The 23,034-nt window shown below is 35.4% G+C and overlaps 1 protein-coding gene across 4 annotated transcripts in view; it reads left to right on the top strand.

The window, feature by feature from the left end:
* Positions 1–23,034, top strand: part of LOC131160492 (calmodulin-interacting protein 111) — an 89,762-nt gene that overhangs the window by 55,457 nt on the left and 11,271 nt on the right. For all 4 annotated transcript variants that reach the window (XM_058116247.1, XM_058116245.1, XM_058116246.1 and 1 more), the window contains 5 exons: positions 8,722–9,233; positions 10,523–10,937; positions 11,230–11,310; positions 11,437–11,627; positions 11,707–11,894. In XM_058116247.1, the coding sequence (XP_057972230.1) occupies positions 8,722–9,233; positions 10,523–10,937; positions 11,230–11,310; positions 11,437–11,627; positions 11,707–11,894 (1,387 nt within the window). The remainder of the gene's footprint in view (positions 1–8,721; positions 9,234–10,522; positions 10,938–11,229; positions 11,311–11,436; positions 11,628–11,706; positions 11,895–23,034) is intronic.

Genomic DNA, 23,034 nt, shown 5'->3' with positions numbered 1-23,034 from the left:
AAACCCCAACCCCCCCCCCCACAAAAGAAAAAAGAAAAGAAAGCTAAGTGACTGATGCTTCAATCCTTGAGTGCTTGGAGCCCTAATGCCTTGCAATGCTATTTTCAAGCTTTCGGTTGTTGTTGGAGCAACCATTGGGAGATAAAATTGTTGACTTGCAAGAGGAATATTTTCTTTGCCTCTTCAATTTGAGCTAACCTGTATCTCGTGTGTTGATTTTCCAAGATCAATTTTTTTAGTTGTGATTTTAGAAAATTTTGGTGTGAGATAATGTCCCACTTTGGGATTATGTTACTAAACTAGGGATATTAAATAGGGGAGGTGGAAATTCTAGCATTTTATGCAATTATTGTTAGATGGTTAATAAGGGTTCATAATCTAAGGTAAAAGCACATTTAATGAAAATCCTAGGTGTAGGGATAAGGGGCTGTCCTAAAGTTTTATGCAATATGTAGCACTCGGATGTAGGGATTGGAAAATGAAAGATAACGTCAAAAAGAAAAGCCTACTCAAGTGTTGTTGCCATGTTGAGCTACGCCACCATTTCAAAGCCAATCCTCTATCTTGGACTCTTTCTTTGTTTGAGAGGAAAAATATGACTTGAAATTCCCTAGAAGGCTTTTTCAATGGAAATGAGATATCATTTGAAAAACTTGATTGCTTGGGTGTTTGTTTAGGTGGTCTGCCCTTCCACTTTGCTTGGAATCCATACATTGTGGAAGGGTTTGCTTGTGCCAACAATCACATTGTTGGTTTTGTTCTGCTTGGGTATAATAAAACAACTCTTTCACAAAAGGAGAAGGCACATTTTGTGGGAATCTCACATGCAATCAAGAGGAATTGGAGAGAAAAGGGGTACGTGTTGTATTAGATAGGTGGAGTATTCCACAAAGACGACCACTGATATATATATATATATATATGGTTATATTGGTTGGGAATCCAATTTTCTTGAAGGCAATTGATGGCACCAGGAAATATAAGGACAAGCACTACATTGCTTTATTAATAAAGGATGTTGTCGCAGAGGTTGGACCAAGATATGTTGTCCACATTATTAATGGTAATGCAGCTGCGGGGTGAATTTGTGGAGTCTAATTATCCACGTATTTTTTGAACCTCATGTAGGTTGCAAACCCTCTATCTTGCTTTGAAGAATGTATGTATAGGAGAAAACACTAAACAAAGTGATATTGCTTATTGGGAGTGTAGTTGGATAACTGATCTGGTGGAGGATGTGATGTAGGACAAGAAGCAATGCCTTGGGAAGATCCTTGTTGGAGAATACTTAAGAAGAATTGGATCAACGATTGTTGGTTTTTGTTTGTAGTTTATTACGTGTTTACTATGAATTAGTATAAGATTATGTGTATTTGGGAGTTTGTAATATTTGCTTAATTTAGGGGTTTGTTGTAGTTTCATGAAATGTTAGGGGTATATGTGTAATTTCATGTCTTTTTTTGTATGTAGTGTGTGAAAGCCATGTTGTAGACAGTTAATATTGAATTTGAATTGAGTTGTGAACGTGAGTTTCCCTGTATCTCCTCTATCCTCCCTTCCCCTTCCTCTCTTCAATTTATTCTAATTTCTCCCATGGCTCCAGATCCCTGATGCTGCTCCTTTGAAAGATTTATTGTTCAATAGTTTTAAGGGCTTTGGTTGTGGGAAGGAGAGATATGCTTTGCATATATTCTACTTTTGTTGTGGTTTTCTATATTTGGTTTCATCCATAGGTACCTTACTTAGTGCTCGCGCTCCCCCCCCCCCCCCCCCCCCAAAAGGGTTTTTTTTTTTTGGGGGCGGGGGGGGGGGGTGGGGGGCGGGCTCGCACCAGAACTTCAATCTAGATCACACATTCCAATTTGAGGGTTAATGGCCTCCTAGATTGATGAAAGTTGGGATCTAGATTGTCAAAAGTGGTGACTCGTATGTGAGAGATGAGGATTGTGAAGCCTGCAATGGTGAGAGAAGAGGGTTGGAAAACCTGCAGCAGTGAGAGAAGTGGGCTTTATGCTTGACGCGTGTGAGACCCCTGTTTTTTGTGCGGAAGAAGGTATGCCTAGCCTTTGACATGTTTATCTGAGTATAGTTTGTAAATTACTTTTTTTTTTCAAGTACTAATGTCATTAAGAATATGCATGATGGAGTAATGACTAGTGTAAGGATTGTAGATGGAGAGACTAGAAAATTTCCAATCACCATAGGTTTACATCAAGGATCTGGTTTGAGCTCGTATGTTTTTGCTTTAGTGATGGACCAACTGATTAAGAGCATCCAAAATGAGGTTCTATAGTGTATGTTGTTTGCAGATGATATTGTATTGATTGATGAAAATAGGGGCGGAGTAGAGGATAAGTTAGAATTATGGAGAGAAGTTTTGGAATCTAGAGGCTTGAGGATAAGTAGAAATAAGACAGAATATATGAAATGTAATTTCAATAATAGTAGGAGGCATATTGGAGACAAAGTTAAACTTGATGATAAAGAAATAAATAGAACTTGTTGATTTCGACACCTTGGATCTATTATGCAAGCTGAAGGAGAAATTAAAGTTAATGTAATGCATAGAGTTAAAGCAGGTTGGGTAAAATGGAAAAGTATTTGAAGTGTGCTTTGTGATCGTAGAATACCCTTAAAATTAAAAGGGAAGTTTTATAGGATGACTATAAGACCAGCTGTGCTATATGATCAGAATGTTGGGCAACTAAGAAAAAGAATATCTAAAAAGTAAAAGTTGCCAAGATGAGAATGATGGATTAGTGGTATAACACTGAAAGATAAATCAAAAAATGAACATATTTATGCTAAGTTAGGTGTAGCTCTTATAGAAGAAAGGGAGGGGTGATTCAGATGGTTTGGACACTTGCATCGTAGGCCACATAGTGCGTTACTGAGGAAGAGTGAGTTAGGGGCAATAGAAGGGGTAGGGGTAGACCTAAAATAACTTGGAATGAGATAGTAAGGATTTAATAGTCCTGAATTTGTCAAAAGAAATGGTCCATGCTTGCATAAATTGGAGGAAAATGATTCATATAGTCGACCCCACCTAGTGGGGCTTAAGGCTTGGTTTTTTTGTTGTGTTGTTGTTTTTCTACTAAAGAGTCCAACAACTTTGTTCACCAAGTAGGATAATATTGTTATTAAAAAATTAGTGCCTTATTTAAATTAAAAAAAATTTAATTTATTTATCATTTAAAGTTCTTTCAAAGGCTTTTTCCTAGACTGCCATTCTTGAGAAAATCAATACTAAAGATCTACTTTAGAAGTGAGGACGCAACAAGGCCTGGTCTCTTGATGTTTTTGTTCTCTACGTTAGGAATGCAGAGACTTGTTCAATTTTTTGTACATTGTTCCTTCATTAACAGGAAAGAGAAGAATTTACAAGAGGTGGAGCAAAATAAGTCCTCTTAAGAAACAAAAAAGGCAAAAGAACAAATATTTCAATAAAGCTTCTTTCCAGTCTCTTTGAAGATTTGACAATAACAGTGCCAGAAAAAAACCATGAGTGAACCCAAAGGGAAGCAAGGAAAACAGCTCTATGCCGTAGAAGGCTAGAGGAGTAACTTTGCCATTAAAAACCCTAGCATTCTTTTGGTCCAAAGGGCCCAAAAGAGGGTGATGACAATGGATCTCCATAAGGCTAGTTCTGTCTTACTTATCCCAAAGCATCTTTAATGCACCATCAAGAAAGAATCCACCTTTCAGGCTAATACCATAACCTCAACACAAAACAGAAAACAAAAGATCGAAAACCTGCTTAGCCACCTAGCAGTTTCATTTGATTCAGAGCACACAAAGGACATATCTGGACTACAAATCATTGATATTATTTTTGCAAAGGACTAAACTCCATATGAAAGCTTTGATTTTGAAATAACCCTTGTGCGCTAGATGGACTTATTCAAAGGAAAGAAATAAGGACTCGAGGATTTCATAAGCTGAGAGAAGAAGGATTTTATGCAGAAAGAACCATAGGAGTCCCCCCCACAACCCAAATCGTCGAAACATCACATCTCTCACTTGGGGAGCAAATGTATCCATTACTTCAATAAAATAGTGAAATCAACAACCTCTCATTGATATTTTTGAAAAAATGAAAATCATGAGAGCCCCTTCTTCTCCTGGGCACCTTGGAATAGTTTATTTGACATATTTGGAGAAAATTAGATGTGCCTGGCATGGTTTTTAATAATGGCCGCAACCGTTAAGTAATGCTGTTATGTAACAGTTTTTTGGGTTACTGACACGGTTACACACCGCGAAATCAGTGGGAAGAAAAATCATGGCTGTAGCAGCTGTTACGGACTACGATTGTCACGTAAAGGCTACTATTGCTGTTACATAACCACTACAAGACTATTACATCAAAAAAATTATTTTATTTTTTACTTTTCTTCTCACTTTTTCCCTCTCTTTCATAAATCATTCTCAATATACCATATGGTGAGTGGGGGAAAAGATTATAATGAGGATGACAATGACACAAAATTTACTATTTCTTTAAACACTCACAAGAGATGCATTAATTAACAATTTGAAAAATACTAACTTGTTAGGAAAATATTTTATTTTGACAATATTAGTAATGTGATATTTTTGTTCTATAATTTTCAACTTCAACCTTCTTTCTTTTCTAGCTATTTTATATTTGTATTATTCGTATGTCTTATGTGTCTAATAGATTAATGGACTGTATAATGTATTTTGTTTTATTAATTAATTTAGCACACATAAGAATTATCACAAATAAGAACAATGAGAAGTATAAATATGTACACATGTAATTTTTCTATCAATGATGGTCTAAACAAATGTAAATTTGTTGCCCTTACCAAATAACTTAGCTACTCAAACTAAAGGATCTAACTTACACTAAAACTCTTTCTAGGAAAGGCTAAAAGCTTGCAACATGCAAGTATGCTAATATGCACAAGGTTGTGCGTAAAAGCTTGCAACATGCAAGTACGCTAATATGCACAAGGTTGTGCGTGCTTCAAAAAAATTCACGGCCGTTACACCCGCTTCCCGTTATGTAACATCCGTTACCGACGCTTCCCATTACACCTGTTACAGTTACATTACGCTACCTGCTACCGCGATTTAAAACCATGGTGCCTGGTTTCTTAAATGTTTTTGTATCAACTACATTTGGAGGCTTTGATAAGAGTAAGGAGAGGAAAGTTTTATGGAAATGTACTAGTTTGGCAATTGTTTGGTGTAGTTGGTTGGAAAGAAATGATGGGATCTTTAAAGGTGTTGCCACTTCCAATAATACACTTTGGAGCAGAGTGATCTTTTTGGCATCACTCTAATGTTTGGCAAATGGGTTCTTCCAAGATGTTTCTTCTAGAAGCCATGCAGCAAGATTGGCTTGCTTTGCTTTCTTGATTTTGTCATGTAGTTTATGTATTTACTTTTTGTTTTGCTGCTTTCTTATTGTAATGGGAGGATAACTTGTTCTCCCTAGTTTCTTTTTCCCCTTTTCCATTTTCTTGTTTGTAATCCTTCTTTCTTCCTTTAATCCTCCCACTCTTTTTTCTTTATTTTTCTTTGTCTTTTTAACAGAAGCAATATATATGATATAATAGAGTAAGAATAAACTTTTATTTGGAGTGCAATACTTGAAAGAATTAATACCAATGATTGCTTTAGAATAGAAGACCTAATATGGCCCTGTCACTTGACGTGTGCGCCCTTTGTTTGAGGAGTAGAGAGAGTTGCACACATATGTTTCTTCATTGTCCTTGGCTATTTGGAATAAATTATTTGGTATATTTGGTGAAAATTGGGTTACCAATCCACATTGAAGGCCTTTTGTACCATTATGTTTAGGAATTTTGGCAATGGCAAAGGATAGGAAATCTTTATGGCGATGCACTGTTATGGCTATTATTTGGTGTGTTTGGTTGGAGAGGAATGCTAGAATATTCAAAGGTGTGGGCTACTGCAATTTGCTTTGGAATAGAGTGGTTTATCCTGTGTCGGTGTGGGTGTCAGCAAATGGAATTTTTTGTCATGTTTCTTTGGAAGACCTGCAAAGGGATTGGTTGGCTCTACATCTACTGCATTGCGTTTGTTCTCAATTTATGTTGTGATCTTTGAAATCACCACCATTAAATTGTAATGCTTTTAAATCTAAACATGTTGGGTTAGTGAATGAAATAGTAGAAAATCTGTTTGAGGCTAAAAGGGGTCTTCTAATTAACAGTATAAAACTGGAAAGGAGCATTCTGACCAAATAAGCAAGCTCTTGTCGTAGGACTGAACAGTTTTCATTTGGTGAGGAAGTTGAGACTTGGACCTTGGGCAGGTGGGGAGTGTGATGGAGAAGATGTTCCATGTCTCCTTGATATGCTCAGGTTGGTGTCACCTGTTTGAAGGATTATGGTGTTCTAAACATTTGAGTTTACACAGAACGGTAATTTGGTGATTGTCCTTTTTTTTTTTTTCGGTAATAATCCTAATATTGTTTTGTTTACTGCTTGTTCTTCACTTCCTATTGCTTGAGTGACTGTTTTGTCTACTCCTTGTTTTTCACTTCCTTTTGCTGGATTGAGACTATCTAACCATGCTCTTTTACGGAATTCTGTAGAGTCACAGTCGAGCAGTGGCGTTCTGCCTTCTCTTAAGAAGAGTTAACATTGTGTCACCAAATTCCTTAGTAGAGTTGATTAATGTTGAAGAAGTTGAGGGGTACGGCCAGAAAATTTGTTAGGAGATGAGAGGGACAATTGAGACCCTTGAGTGCACTTAGAAGGAATAGGGATAGGACTTGTAAGTCCTACTGGAAAAGAGTTTAGGGCAGTAATTTTTCCTTGTTAAGGCTTGTTTTTCAGTGTTGACACACAAATATTAGCTTAAGCTTTAGGTGAAGTGATTTAACATGGTATTGGACCTTAGTTGAGCTCCAATTGCTCTCATTTATCATAAGTTTGTTAAAGATTGTCTTATTTCCCATAATGGAACCCAAGGTCTTAAATTTCAATTTCGACTCAAATTTCAAAGCTCCAAAAGAACGGAAACGGAAATTTCGATTTCGATGTCAATTTCGATTTCAATTTGAAAAAATAACGGAAACTAGTAGTAAAACATGAAATTCTTTGTGAAACTTTAGAAATGGTTAACAAATATAATAATATAAGTTTTAAGACTAATATATTACAAATTAAATACATCTAGTTTTGTATAGGGTGGAAAAGTTTTAAAATAGTATGTGTATCAAACATGTTTGTAAGATAATGTACATTAAACAGATTTAGTTAATGCAAATGAAATTCATAATTCATTTAAATTTTATTTATTAGACAAATATTGATAATTTAGACATGAATGGTTAAATAAAATATTACTATAAGTTTATTTTTTCATATAATTTCAAAAGCACTTGTGATAACCTTTTGTTTCAATAAAATAAATTAAAAGAGAAATTTCACTTCACTCTTGAATCTCTCGTTTGAATTTCGACGAAATTTCATTGTATAATTAAAATTTCGACAAATATTGCTAAAATTTTGAGGTTTCGATAAATTTTAGATAATTCAGTGAGATTTCGATAGAAATTATGCAAGACGGAAATCGACTACCATTTCGATTTCAAGGGTGACGGAAATTGGAAATTTCAACAGAAATTTTGACAATTTCGTGGAAATTTAAGACCATTTGGAACCAAACCTATCTGTGATGAATTTTGTAGTGGGTGATGGGAGAGGGAAAAGGGTCTTATTTTTCTTTTCTTCGAAGAGGAAATTAAACAGAAAAGAGAAGGAGGAACTCAATTCAAAAGAAAAATGGTTGAACTCAATTTGCGTTACATCAATAGTGCAAGCACTCCCAAAACGTACATAATGAAGCCTTTATATGGCCTTCAATCCTAAATCAAAATAAGTAAACAAATGAAGAGACATAACATAAAATCACTGAAGAACTATAAATTACAGAATCAACCTTAAAAATTTTCAAAAAAGGTAATATTGATAATTAAATGTAAATAAATCTGAAATCTTTTCTTTCAACCTACATTAGTTTGACATGATAGATGTAGGGAGTTCATTTTTAGATTTTCTTTTCCATTCTTCCTTTAGTCAATTATAAAGCGGGCAATGATTCTCGTGTTCATTTTTGGGAGGATATTTGTGGAAAGTTGATGTTCTTTTACTATCTGGTTGAATCATTCTCCCGATCATTTTCATTTAGAAATTTTTATTTGGAAGCTCAAATTTTGTCCAAGGTTGGGGCTTTTGGTTCATTGATAGTCCTTAGCAGAGTTAATGCCAAGAAATTGTTCCAGATTTGAAGGGCTTACATCATTTTCTCTCCAAATATTTGTATGAACAGTGTGTTGCTTTTTGTAGTGATGAATAACATTCACAGATTTGCAGCTTTCCTTGGCTGTTGATTGTATGTTTCATTTGTGTATTTAGTTCTGTATCTGCTTTTTTTTTTTATATGATGTCTTATCCTTGTATCTTTTTTGATTTCTTAGTAAATTTTGTTCTTTTAACAAGAAAAAAAAAAAAAAAAAAAACTTACTAGATATGTGTGCATGTGCGAGCAAAAGAGAGAGATAAAAGACTGCACTAACAATGCAGATAAAGCAACCCAAATTATTTTATGGACTACTTTGTTGTTTGCATTGGGGGTTTACTAGGTAAATGATTTTTTTTTCTTTCCCCCTATTACTCAATACATTATCTACTTTTTCATATGGGAATTCTTTTGCAGGTGTGCTATCTCCAGTGCAACGGTCAGATATATTGCATACCCTTCTCGGTGAATTGGATCATTGTCTATCAGACCCTCAAGTTCGTCAGCTTGCTATGGGCACCCACGGTTTTGTGGGTGCTGATCTTTCTGCCCTCTGCAATGTGGCAGCATTGATTTGTCTTAGGCGTCACATTAAGCTTAAGAAATCTTGTGTTGATTTGCATTCTAGAGGAAGCTCCGTTTCATGTGATGGTTGTTCTGATGGTAAAATTGGAGTATCTGATTGCCCAAAAGATATTGAAGATCAGGTTTCACTAAATCATTCTGATTGTGCATCTTCATACACATCTGATGTACCTGATTCATCCTTCAGCTTTACTGGAACAGCCTCAAAAGGAGCAGATAATACTCAGAATGGAGTTAGATTTAGTTTTGAAAGGGCTGGGACAACAGAAGAATGCACATTTAGAGTAGATTTTGAAGATTTTGAGAAAGCTAGAACCAAAGTGAGGCCCAGTGCAATGCGAGGGGTATGTTTAGCATATAGTTTTGTTTAGCCAATCATTTTGCATGAGTATATAATGGTGTTATCATGATCCATCATCTAAAAGCTTATCTTGTCTACGGGCCCTGCAGCATATTACTCCTGTTGATGTGATGGGCAGATGTGAAAAATGACCAAAGGCTTTCAGAGTTATTTATTTATTTACATTTTTGTTTTTGAATTTTACCAGATTTTGCATCTCAAGTCTGGGAGTAATTTAATGCGTTGACTGCTCCATTGACTTTATTTCTAGAGTGCCCATTTCTAGTTTAATTCAAACATTTAGGGTTTGTTTGGTATCGTTGCTGTTTTCTGTTTTTAGTTTCTATTTTCTATTTCTGGTTCTCCACAGTGAAGAAATAGATAATTAAAACACATTTGTTTATGTTGTTAGTTTTCTATTTCTGTTGCCAGCTTTCAGCTGTTTGTCAAAAAACTAAAACCCAGATTTTATGGTTTTCAGTTGTTTTGACAACCTGTTGCCAAAAATTTTATTAACTAGAAATAGTTTTTTTAGATAAAATTATTCATGTTATACACTTTTAAATTAAAATCAAAGTTAAATGATCAAATGAATTTAAATATAATTAACACAAAAATATACATAAATTTCAAAAAACTAATAATAAAGTAAATTACAAAATACTTTCACTATTTTTCAATTATCATGTCCAATAAAATTTTTATTGTGAAGTAAAAAATTAAGTAAAATAATTATAATAAAATTTATTTTTATTATAGTAATTTTTTGAAGTGTATTATTTGTAATTTTATTATTTTAATCATATTTTTATAATATTATTTGATTTAAAGATGAAAATGTGCATATTTAAATTAAGATTTAAATTTGTATTAGTTTTATAAATGTTAATCAAATAGATTGCTGGTTTCTAGTTTTTAGTTTCTATTTCTAGTTTTTGGTTTTCGTTTATGGTTTTCATTTCTCTACTTTTTGACAATGATACCAAACGGCCCCTTAGGTTTCTAATTTTTTATTCTTTGTTTGTATGTCATATAAGGGGTGTGATTTACCAAAATGCCACCCAACTTGATCGTAAAATGCATTGCACGAGGATTTTGGCACTAGATGCATCACTGCCACTGAACTTTGAACTTGGTGCAGATCTTCTGAAGCTGCATGATCTGCACTGGCTACACTCTTTTTCTTTTTGTGGCCCTTGTGGATTATCATTTTAAATGGTCTTTTTCTATTAGCATGTGCAATAAATTACCATGCCTGGTATATCAAACTTACAGCTTTGCCTCTGTGACTAGGTAATACTTGAGGTTCCGAAGGTTAATTGGGAAGATGTTGGGGGCCAAAAAGAGGTCAAGACACAGTTGATGGAAGCTGTAGTATGGCCGCAGAAGCACCAGGATGCTCTCAAGCGTATTGGCACCCAGCCACCAACCGGGGTGTTGATGTTTGGTCCTCCTGGATGCAGCAAAACTCTCATGGCTCGGGCTGTGGCCTCTGAAGCAGGGATGAATTTTTTTTCTGTAAAGGGCCCAGAACTTTTCAATAAATGGGTTGGTGAATCAGAGAAGGCTGTAAAGTCTCTATTTGCAAGAGCAAGGGCCAATGCCCCATCAATCATATTTTTTGATGAAATAGATAGTCTTGCTGTAATTCGTGGGAAGGATTCTGTTGCTGATAGAGTTACAACTCAGCTTCTTGTTGAACTTGATGGTAAGTAGTTAAATTGTGTCAGATGAGTATACTAACACCAGCTGTTGATGTGTGTTAAATCATAAATTGGGAATTATTACTTTCTGTTTCATGTGAATTACTCTGACATGTACTCGCTAAAATGTGGAGAAAGAAATTTTTGGAGTCTCTTAAGATTTCGTGATTGAAGGAATCACTTGGAAGATTCCCAACTTTACTATGATGGAGCAGATGAAAAAGTATTGTAATTAGTAAATGCAGTATAATTCACTTTCATTATTATTCGAAACTTGAACAAGGTTTTTTTTGTTAGGCTTGCACCAAAGAGTTGATGTTACTGTTATTGCTGCTACAAATCGGCCAGACGTGATTGATCCTGCCGTCTTGAGACCAGGTGCTACTGATCTCATTCTCTCTTACTTCTCTCTGTCCCTTTCTCTAGGAGTGGAGTTTATCTGACACGGAAACACCTTTGTTCCTGTATGCTTTTTCCTTTCTTAAGTAGATTAATTTTTTGTAGGGCGCTTTGATAGGCTGCTATACGTTGGACCCCCAAATGAAACTGACCGTGAGGATATATTCCGGATCCATTTGCGGAAAACTCCATGCAGTTCAGATGTCAGCATAAGGGAGCTAGCCCATCTCACTGATGGATGCACTGGGGCTGATATAAAATCAATATGCCGTGAAGCAGCTATGTGTGCCCTCGAGGTTTGTTGGTTTGCTAGTGTAATTGCATAAGATTCTGTTCTAAAAAATTCAGTTGATTTATAATTTTATATGCAATCAGGAAAACCTTGATGCATCAGAAGTAACTATGGAACATTTCAAAATTGCAATTAGTCAAGTACGGCTCTCAGATATGCAGTTTTATCAGGAGGTTGCAGCTAAGTTTCAGAGGCTTGTTGTTTCCTGTTCTGTGACGGAAGAATTAAGTAAACCATGCCACCAAATAAGATTAAACTGGACTTCATTCTGGTAAGCATTACCTTCCTAACTATGATTAATTTTATTGTTTCATTTTTAATATATTGATTAGCAATTTGAACTAAGAATTTGCAACTGTTTGGTTTAAGGGCATGGTTAGGGGTATACAAGAAAACTACGGAAAACCCACATACCGTACCGAAACTGAACTGTCACATTTTTGTTTGGTTTTTCAATTAGAGTTAGGCCCTGTTTCGAACTCAGAAAATATTAGAAAAAGGAAAGGAAAATATGAAGAAATCCTCATTTTTCATATTTGGCTATCAAGGAAAATGAGAAAGAAAATAAAAGATATATCAAATCTATAAACAAAAATTTGATTTTACACATCATTAATATTTAGTTTTTTTTTTTAGTCATATTAAAATAAACTTTCATTTTTTGATAGTATTTAATAGATAATGAAAATATAAGGAAAAATGAGTTTCCTCCTTATTTTCCTTTCCTTTTCTTTTCCCACGTAAAATCCTTGATCTAAATGGATCCTTACGGTTTTGGTTATACAAGTAAACTTACTGAAGGCTGAATTATATTTCTATTATTTAATTCGTAAAATAATGCATATTTATATCTCAATGTCATTGTTTTTGAATTTTATGCAAATTATATGCATTATTAGCACCTGATTAATAAAAAAAATTATATTCTTTGTGATAAAGGGGATGAAAGCCTTTTATAGAAGAGGAGAAGGGCTTCCCTTGCTTCCAGAACATTATGAGACAAGAAAAAAACTATTCAATTCTAATTATTCTATTGTTTTGTTCAATGCTCAGTGACTCAGGGTACAGCAGTACAACACTGCCTACCTCGCCTGTCATGCTGTTTCTGTGCATGCAGCTGCAAGCACTCCCTTGTGAGTTGTGTCCTAGTCCCACGTCAAATATTTAAACCCACCACGCAACAATTTTCCTCCAAAATCATGGGCTTGCCAACTTTGTGTTGCCTGGTGCCTGCTTAGACCTGCTTATTTGCATTTTGCCCTTTATTTTGGCTTGTAGCCATGATATGGACCTATTTTATGTGTTAATGCTAAAAAACTTTAAAAACCATGCTATAGAGCCAAACCAAGCCTAACTGATGAGCAGGCCTTCAAATTTAATTAAACCATCAGTTTGCAGTTGAAAGGGGTTTGTAAAATTTAATACTGACGAGTCTACTTTGTTTTGGTTTTGGACAAAACTGAATGAATTGAATGGATCCCTAGGCACAGGGCTATTGAAAGAAAAATGAAAAGAATGGACTAGGGAAATTCTTCACTTTTAGCGAGTAACAATTTTGTGACAGAATTCTGGATACTGTGAAGTATATATATATTTAAAAAAACTTCTATGAAGGTTTTTTGGCTTCAAGAAACTAAGTGGGTGGGGGAGAAAGCTAGAGAAATTGATAAATCAGGATTTAAAGTTTGGTACACTGGAAAAGAAAAACATAAGAATGGAGTAGGCATTATTATAGAGAAAAACTTAAAAGATAGCGTTGTGAATGTGACTAAAGTAGGGGATAGAATTATAAAAATCAAGATGGTATTAGGACAAGAGATAATAAATATCATTAGTGCTTATGCTCCTCAAGTTTGCTTAGCAGAAAATCTTAAGAGACAATTTTGGGAAGATATGGATAGTATTATACAAGGCATACCAGAGACTGAGAAAATATTTATAGGAGAGGATTTGAATGGACACGTTGGAAGAGATCAAAAAAAATTATGAGAGGATACATAGTGGATATGGATATGGAGACAAAAATGAGTCTGTGGAGATGATCTTAGACTTTGCTATGTCATATGATTTTAGTATAATGAATACTTGCTTTAAGAAGAGAAAAAAACACTTAATAACCTTTAAAAATGGACAAAATAGAAGTCAAATAGATTTTTTTTTTCTTTTTAACTAGGAGGGTAGCTCGTTTATCATGCAAGGACTGTAAAGTTATTCCAGGTGAAAGCCTAACCACACAATATAGAGTCTTAGTGTTAGATATATGTATTCAAAAATAGAAGAAAAAAGATAAAATAGACCAATGTAAGAGAACTAGATGGTGGAACCTAAAATGAGAAAATATAATAAAATTTAAAGATAAAATAATCAAAGATGGGGATTGAACCATAGAGGATGGGATAGACACAAATACTCTTTGGAATAAATTAGTTAGCTCTATTAAAAAGATAGCAAAAGAGATTTTAGGTGAATCAAGGGGAAGATTCTCGAATAGCAGAGAGAGTTGGTGGTGGGATAAAGATGTACAAAAAATCATAAAGACAAAGAGAATTTGGTATAAAACATGGCAAAAATGTAGAAACAGAGATAACTTTGAAAAATATAAGGAGGCAAGGAAAGAATAAAAAATGGTCGTTAGTGAAGCTAAATATAGATCATATAATAGTTTGTATGATAGATTAAGTACAAAAGTAGGAGAAAGAGATATATTTAAACTTGCTAAAGCTATAGAAAGGAAGAGTAAGGACTTTGGAAATGTAAAATGTATAAAAAGTAAGGATGATATTGTCTTGGTTAAGGATGAAGACATTAAAGAAAGATGGCGACGTTACTTTAATAAGTTGTTTAATGAAAACTAAATAGAAGGCTTAAACTTGGAATTGTCAAATGAGGAAAAGACTAAAAATATGAGACTTATTCACAAAATTAGAGTTGACGAAGTTAAGTTTGCACTAAAAAAGATGAAAAATGGGAAAGCCATGGACCAGATAACATCCCAATTGAAGTTTTAAAATGCTTAGGTGATAACGAAATTATATGGTTAACTAATTTATTTAATACAATTGTAAAAACTAAAAAAATGGCAGATGAATGGAGGAAAAACACTTTAATACATATATACAAAAATAAAGGAGATATTCAAAATTGTAATAACTATCGTGGAATTAAACTTATGAGTCATATGATGAAACTATGAGAAAGGGTAGTTGAACAAAGATTAAGGTTAGAAATGAAGGTCTGAGAAAATCAATTTGGTCTTATGCCTGGGAGATCTACCACAGAAGTTATTTATCTTTTAAGAAGATTAATGAAAAAGTTTAGGGAAAAGAAGAGAGACTTGCATATGATATTTATTGACATTGAGAAAGCATATGATAGGATACTTAGAGAAGTTCTATAGTGGGTTTTAGAAAAAAAAAAGTGTATGTAGTAGGTATGTACGATGGAGTAATGACTAGTGTAAGGACTATAGATGGAAAAACTAGATAATTTCCAATCACCATAGGTGTAGATCAAGGATCTGCTTCGAGTCCTTATCTTTTTGCTTTAGTGATGGACCAATTGACTAAGAGTTTTCAAAAGGAGGTTCAATGATGTATGTTGTTTGCAGATGATATTGTATTAATTGGCGAAACTAGGGACGGAGTAGAGGTTGAGTTAGAATTATGGATAGAAGCTTTGGAATCTAGAGGTTTTAGGATAATTAGAAATAAGGCAGAATATATGCAATGTAATTTTAGTAATGTTAGGAGGAATATTGGAAGTAAAGTTAAACTTGATGATGATGAAATAAATAGCACTTGTAGATTTCGATACCTTGGATCTATTATGCAAGCTGAAGGAGAAATTGAAGATGATATGCATAGAGTTAAAGTAGGTTGGGTAAAATGGAGAAGTGTTTCAAGTGTGCTCTGTGATCATAGAATACCCTTAAAATTGAAAGGGAAGTTTTATAGGACAACTAGAAGACCAGCTATGCTATATGGATCGGAATTTTGGGTGACGAAGAAACATAATATCCAAAAAGTAAAAGTTGTTGAAATGAGAATGCTTAGATGGATGAGTGGTATAACATTGAAAGATAAATTAAGGAATGAATATATTTGTGGTAAGTTAGGTGTAGCTTCTATAGAAGATAAGATAAGGGAGCGATGACTCAGATGGTATGGACACTTGCAACGTAGGCCACATAGTGCACCTGTGAGGACGAGTGACTTAGTTACTGTGGGGGGCAGTAGAAGGGGTAGGGATAGACCTAAAATAACTTCATGGAAGATAGTGAGTAAGGATTTAATATCCTTGAATCTATTAAAAGAAATGGTCCATGATCGCATAAATTGGCGAAAAAAGATTCATATAGCTGGCCCCACCTAGTGGGACTAAGGCTTGGTTTTGTTGTTGTTGTGTTGTTCTATGAAGATTATTTGAGAGCAAGAGTAGGAAGATGTATGGGCAATTATGGCTTGTATGCAGATATGGTATATGATAATGATTGAATGGGCCAATAATGTGTTTGGCAAGTTTAAGAGCTGTCTTGCTGCAGTGTATAGTAATGATCCTGTGAACAGTCAGTGGATGTTGAGGTTAAATATTAATGACGAATTGATCTTAGTTGGACTATGGGCTATGAAATAAAATTCTTTCTGGGGTTTTCGAGGTTGGTTTAAAATATAGGGGTGAGAAAGTATAATGATCTAGGCATCATGTGTTGATTTCCTTGCATGTTACAGCTGATGGCCAAAGGCTTTGTGACGCAAATAGGTATATAATGGCAGGAAATTGACAAATAAATACTGAGATTTCAGAAAAGTATTGTAACGACCTTCTTTGACTCGAATAATTACAGAATTCTCAAAATGACAGAGATTAGTGTTATGAACTTCAGTTCAGCAAGTAGACAACTTAATCCTCAGATCAGTAACTGTTTTGGCATTTCAGAACAGTAACAGCAGCTTTCTGCTAAATTCTCATTCCTTTAGCAGTGATGGAGGGATTGCTAGGTACCGTTGGGTCGAATCCTCAAAACCCAAGCCTCCAAATCTTCAAACCGTAGTTGGACTGGAGCTGAGCTTTGGAGAGAAATCTTCTCAAAGATAAATCCCAAATAACCTAATGGGAAAGTGGCTAAAAGGTTCCTATTTTCACCAGTTCTATAACTTCCAAGAGAAGCCAACTCCAATTTTGCACATAACCCCCTTTAAAATCTTCTAAAGTTCCACCAAAAATAAATCTCATCACAAAATTACTCCCTCAATATTACAAAAAAGATCCCCAAAGTTAATTTGATTAAATTAAACCTAAAATTCGGAAATTACTGGAATACCTCTAGCACCCATAAAGAGAAACACTTGATATAAGTAGAAAATTACATAAAGATTGTTGATTTGCATCATTCCCACCTTCTTGGAAAGGACTCGCCTTTGTGCGAGTTCTCATCTTGGCTGCCCAACACATGTCAGGGTTTATCATTCATTCCTGCTTGCTGATTCATGGATTCTTATCATCAGGTCTGCCAGCTCATTTTACCAAGAATTTGAAATAAATTCTAGTCCTAGTATTCGCGTCTCGCACATGTATGACAGACTCAATTTTTTTGTCTTGCTAGAAGTGACTTTGCCAGAGCTCTTGTGTGCAACACTTTGTATGTCACCATGGAATGGGTACAAGTCAGCCCCATTAAGGATTGGTGATATATCCAAGCCATGAGGGAGTTAAACTTCTTAGGAAATTTGACCAAATTTGTACCAAATCTTGCATGGCACGACCTTTTGACTTTTCAACTTGTGGTAAGCTCCTCTTGGGAATCTCTCTTGCTGAAGGATGAATCACCAATCTGATGCTACTTGAACTGCCTATGTCGATTAGAAGCTTCCTTGTAGAGTTGGTTCACACTTTCAAGCCTCCTTCAAACTCTTTCTTGTACCCCTTTTAAATTTTTAGCATAAGCAATAGCATCATCACTGGGCCTTGACTGGTTTGAGACATCTATGGGGTCGACAACTTGATTTGGGTTTCTACCACACACCAGCTGAAAAGGACTTTGACCTGTAGATTTGTTAATGGTGCCTTTAATAAGCAAATTCTGCTTGCGGTAAGATAAAATTGCATTTCCGAATATTGTCCTTTGAATAGTACTGCAATAAATTCCTCAAAATTCTGTTTACCACTTCAGTTTGCCAATCTGTTTGAGGGTGATAGGCTCTGCTGTACTGCAATTTCATTGCCCAGAACTTTCATAAAGTCTTCCAAGAATGGCTTAAGGAACCTTGTGTCTCGATTAGATGTGATAGTCTTTGGTACCCCATGTAATCTGGCCACTTCCCAAAAGAAATGAATTGCCACATTGGTTGCTTCCAGCGTCATTTTATCTTGTGATAAAGTGGCCATCTTTGAAAACTGATCCACAATGAGAAAGATGGAGTGAACACCCCTAGTTGTTTGTGGCTATCTGAGCACAAAATCCATGCTAACATCAATGCAAGGGGCTGTAGGTATTGGTAAAGGATTGTAAAGACATGTATTCTGCTGTTGCCCCTTTGAAACGTGGCAAGTGCGACACTCAACATACTTTTACACATCTTGGTGCATGGAAGGCCAAAAGTACTTTTCAATTGCTAAATTTAGGGTCTTGTCCCTGCAAAAATGACCTCTTAAACCCCCACCATGGAATTCGGATATCAAGTATTCCCTCAACGAACCTTTGGGAATGCTTAGATTAACATAATTCTGCACATGCATCATAATCCCTAGCTGCAAATTTTTCAAGAATTGTGGAAAATAAGGGTCTTGTTTCTATTATTCCTTGATCAGCTCCAACCCAACAAAAATAGTAGACATAGTTTTTAGCAAATATGCCTTTCTACTCAATGCGTCTGCCACCATACTTTGCAAGCCAGCCTTATGTCTTAACGTGAAAGTCTAGTACTGCAAGAATGCCACCCATTTAGCATGCCTCTGACTTTCAAATGCTTGAACAGTAGCATAAAACGCCAAGTTATAAGTAGAGTAGTTTTGCCGAGTCTTGTTGAGTCTCTCACTGAATTAGTCACTGGTCTTCCTTGACTCAACACAGCCCAATTCCATGCATCATGATCAACGTAAAGAGCTTATCAAAGTCTAGTAAGGCCAAAATCAGTGCTTGGCTCATCATCTTCTTTCTCTCCTCAAAACTCTTTGCGGCCTTTGAAGTCCAATTGAATATCATTCCTTTGAGACATACATGATGGGAGCAACTATAGTGCTGAAATTCCATATAAATCTAATGTAAAAATACAACCAAAACATAGAAACTTCTGATCGTCGTAATTATTCTTGGAGTAGGCCAGCTGGTTATAGCTTCAATCTTCAATGGAGCAACTTCTTTTCCCTTTGCCAATTGAATAGAATGTATATCAAATTTTAACACTCCCTCACACATGCAGTCCGAAAACACATGGAGAGATAAACAAACGATAAACAATATCCATTACAAGGCATGCAATAAGTTTTAAACTCCACACAAGAAGTGTGAGCAACAAAACTAGAACCTAGGACCTCCTAGTAACCAACTCTATTACCATGTTAGAATACCACTATCTAAAAGTTTAAACTATTAGGTTGTGAGCCAACAATGTATATCAAGTTTAAACACAATTTGTGCTTCTTTATATTGGCATAAAGTTTATTTTGCCTCAAGAGCTATATGATAGCCCTCAATGGTGAACATGACTTTGCTTGTCCATGTTGTATACCAAATATCATCAAAATAAACAACAGAAAATTTCCCACTAAAAGGTCTAATCACCTGATTTATAAACCTTCTAAAGATATAGTTAGAGGTTATTTATGTATTTTAGTATTATTATTATTATTATTATTAAGTGTGTTAGTATGTTAATTAGTGGGAGTTAATGAGGGTATTATTGTCATTAGAATGTATTTAATTTGTATTATAAATAGAGGGGGATACCTATCTTCAAGTTAGGCCATTCATTTTAATCAAAATCTCAACATGGTATCAGAGCATGTTCCAACCTACACTATCTTAGTCAGCCTTTGCCGGAAAAACACATTCCCGTCGCTGCGCTTCTCAAATCCACCTCCATCCTTCATTATTTCACAAAACCAACCATATATCCAAAAATAATACCCTCTAAAGCCTACCCCCTTAAAACCCCATTGCCGGAAAAAGCCATCTGTGCCCCTCCATGCTGGCCAACTGCCGGCAGTGCCAACCCCACGCGCCAGAGCATGAGAGAGTTTCTGGCCACAGTTTTCTGTTTCTTTTTTTTTTCCCCCCTCTGCCATGTTTTGATTTTCTCTCTAAACAATACTATCAAGCTGTTGGACATGTTTTTTGTTCAAAGGTCCAACCTTTTTTGACCACACACTCGTGGTAATCCATTAGTTTTTGTTTGGTGCTTGTAAAGGCTACTTTATGGGTTTCTTGGAGCAGTGGCAATGTTTGCAAATTGAGATTGTGAGGCTGTGGCAGTGCTATCCCAGTTGGTAAGTCGTTCACCTAGTCCATGGTTGTGTCGGTGCTGCACATAGTTTGTGATTGTCCCAATTAGTTTTGATTGTTCTTCTTGTTTGACATTGGTGTGGCTGCAAGCTTGTGAGTGTTGGGATGGAGTCTGAATCCCAAAAATATGTTTCCATCATTGCTACCACAGATAACGACTCAAAAGTTGGATGGAAAGAATTATGCTCAATGGTCTAAAGCTGTTTGAGTTTATTTAGTAGGATTAGGAAAATCTGACCACTTGCTCCAATTTGATCCTTCTGATGAGAAGAGAAAAGAAGTGTGGATTCAAGAAGATGCCTTGATTGTTTCCCTCTTGTGGAATTCGATGGAGCCACAAATTGCACGGATGTGTATGCATTTTAATATGTGCTAGGAGATTTGGGATTATGCCAAGCTTCTATACTCTAGCAAAATTACATGTATGTTTGATTTATCCCACGATTACTTTCAATTACAACAAAGAGATAGGAGCATTTAGATTATTTTGGAGAGATGAAGCGTATTCATGAGGAGCTTAACGTCGTGCAACCTATAACCGCCGACCTTCATGAGGTGTAGAAGAAGAGGGAGTAGATGATAGTTCTTTGGGTTCTAGCGGGCTTAAGAACTGAGTTTGTCCCAAATACTAAGTAGTGCAGAGTTGCCATCATTTTCCGATGTTTATTCTCATGTCCTTTGTGCTTCCTTTAGCACGCATTCTCCTGCTTTTGCATTTGACTTTGAGAGGACATCCTTTGCTACACAGGGCGGTGATTCTAGTTTTCTACCAAACAACTACTGAAGTTATTCAGGTGGTTCGAGTGGTTGTGGTGGTAGGGATGGAAGAGGTAGAGGCATTCCTTGCAAGTGCACTCATCGTGGACAAAGTAATCATACTATTGAATAGTGTTGGAGTCTCCATGGTAGACCTTCATGTGTTGCCAATGCAGCCACCACCAACTTCACACCTTTGGAGGCAACCAATGCAGCCACCACTGACTCCACATCTTGGAGTCGAGTGGGGGACAATGTATTGTATCCATGTCAAAGGAAGAGTATTCCAAGTTCCACAAACCTCACCACAAGCTTCTCTTTCCGTTGCATCTCTTGCCCAAACAGGTAATCCCATAGTATGTATGTCATCTAGTACTTATCGTCCTAGTCCTTTGGTTATGGACTCCATTGCCACTGATCATATCACATGTTTACCAAATTTCTTCTCCACTCTTCAATATCCTGCAAATTTACCTTGTTTTACTCTTGTTAATGTATCCACCACTGCAGTCAAGGCAATTGGGACTGTAAATCCCACTTCTTCTATTTCTCTTCTTTCCGTTTTGTATATTCCCAAATTTCCTTTCAATCTTATGTTCATTGGCAAGATTACTAAATCCATGAATTGTTTAGTTACATTCTTCTCTAATTCTGTGGTTACTTAGGATTTGAAGATGAGGAAGACGATTGGTGGAGGGCGTGAAGCTAGTGGACTTATCATTTTGAGCCGCTATCTCCTTTTACTACCTGCTTTGCTGCAGCCACAACTCTCCAAATTCATTTTCGTCCTGGACATCCTTCACTGGAAAAGTTAAAACTTCTTGTTCCTGATTTGAGTTTTGTGTCTAGTCTTGATTCTGAGTCTTGTGAGTTAGGAAAGCATCATTGTGTCCCATTCGATTCTCGAGTCAATAAATAGGCTGCAAGCCCTTTCATGTTAGTTCATTTTGACGTTTGGGGTCCTAGTAGAGTTGTGTCCAAGTTGGGTTTTCGGTACTTTGTAACCTTTGTGGATGATTATTCAAGAATGATTTGGCTATATTTAATAAAAAAATCGTTCCAATTTATTTCTTGTATTTTGTGCCCTTTGTTATGAAATAAAGGCTCAATTTGGTCTGCTAGTTCAAATACTTCGAAGTGACAATGCTAAAGAGTATTTCAGTGCACAATTTGCTACTTATATGACTTGATTTGGTTTTGTCCATCAATCATCCTGTGCCCACAATCAACAAAATGGGGTTGCAGAGAGGAAAAATAGACATATCTTTGAAATCACTCGCACCTTACTTTATCAAATGCAAGGTCTTAAATTTTGATTTCGACTCAAATTTCGAAGCTCCAAAAGTACGAAAATTTTGACGGAAATTTCGATTTCGATGTCAATTTGAAAAAATAACGGAAACTAGTAGTAAAGCATGGAATTCTTTGTGAAATTTTAGAAATGGTTAACAAACATAAAAATATAAGTTTTAAGACTAATATATTACAAATTAAATACATCTATGTTTTGTATGAGATGGAAAAGTTGTAAAATAGTGTGTGTATCAAACATGTTTGTAAGATAATGTACATTAAACATATTTAGTTAATGCAAATGAAATTCATAAATCATTTAAATACTATTTATTATACAAATATTGATAATTTAGACATGAATGCTTAAATAAAATATTGCTATAAGTTTATTTTTTCATATAATTTCAAAAGCACTTGTGATAACCTTTCGTTTCAATAAAATAAATTAAAAGAGAAATTTCACTTCACTCTTGAGGTTTCGATAAATTTCGACAAATTTTGCTAAAATTTTGAGGTTTCGATAAATTTCGGATGATTCGTTGGGATTTCGACGGAAATTAAGAAAGATGGAAATCGACTGCCATTTTGATTTCGAAGGTGACGGAAATCGGAAATTTCGACAGTTTCGTTGAAATTTAAGACCATGATCAAATGCATGTATCCAAAGTGTTTTGGAGTGATACTATACTTACTGCTTGCTATCTGATCAACAGGATGCCATCCTCTGTTCTTAGTGGCAAAATTCCCTACTCTATTCTTTTTCTTAATACACCTTTATCCTCTCTCCCTCCTATATTTAGGTATGTGTCCTTTTTTCATTACTCTTGGGGTGGATGAGTTGGATCCTAGTGCTATAAAA

The sequence above is a fragment of the Malania oleifera genome, chromosome 7 (genome assembly GCF_029873635.1).
Source record: "Malania oleifera isolate guangnan ecotype guangnan chromosome 7, ASM2987363v1, whole genome shotgun sequence".
Classification (NCBI taxonomy): Eukaryota; Viridiplantae; Streptophyta; class Magnoliopsida; order Santalales; family Ximeniaceae; genus Malania; species Malania oleifera.
The sequence above is the reverse complement of the archived record's forward strand: the minus strand, read 5'-3'. Positions and strand labels throughout refer to the sequence as shown.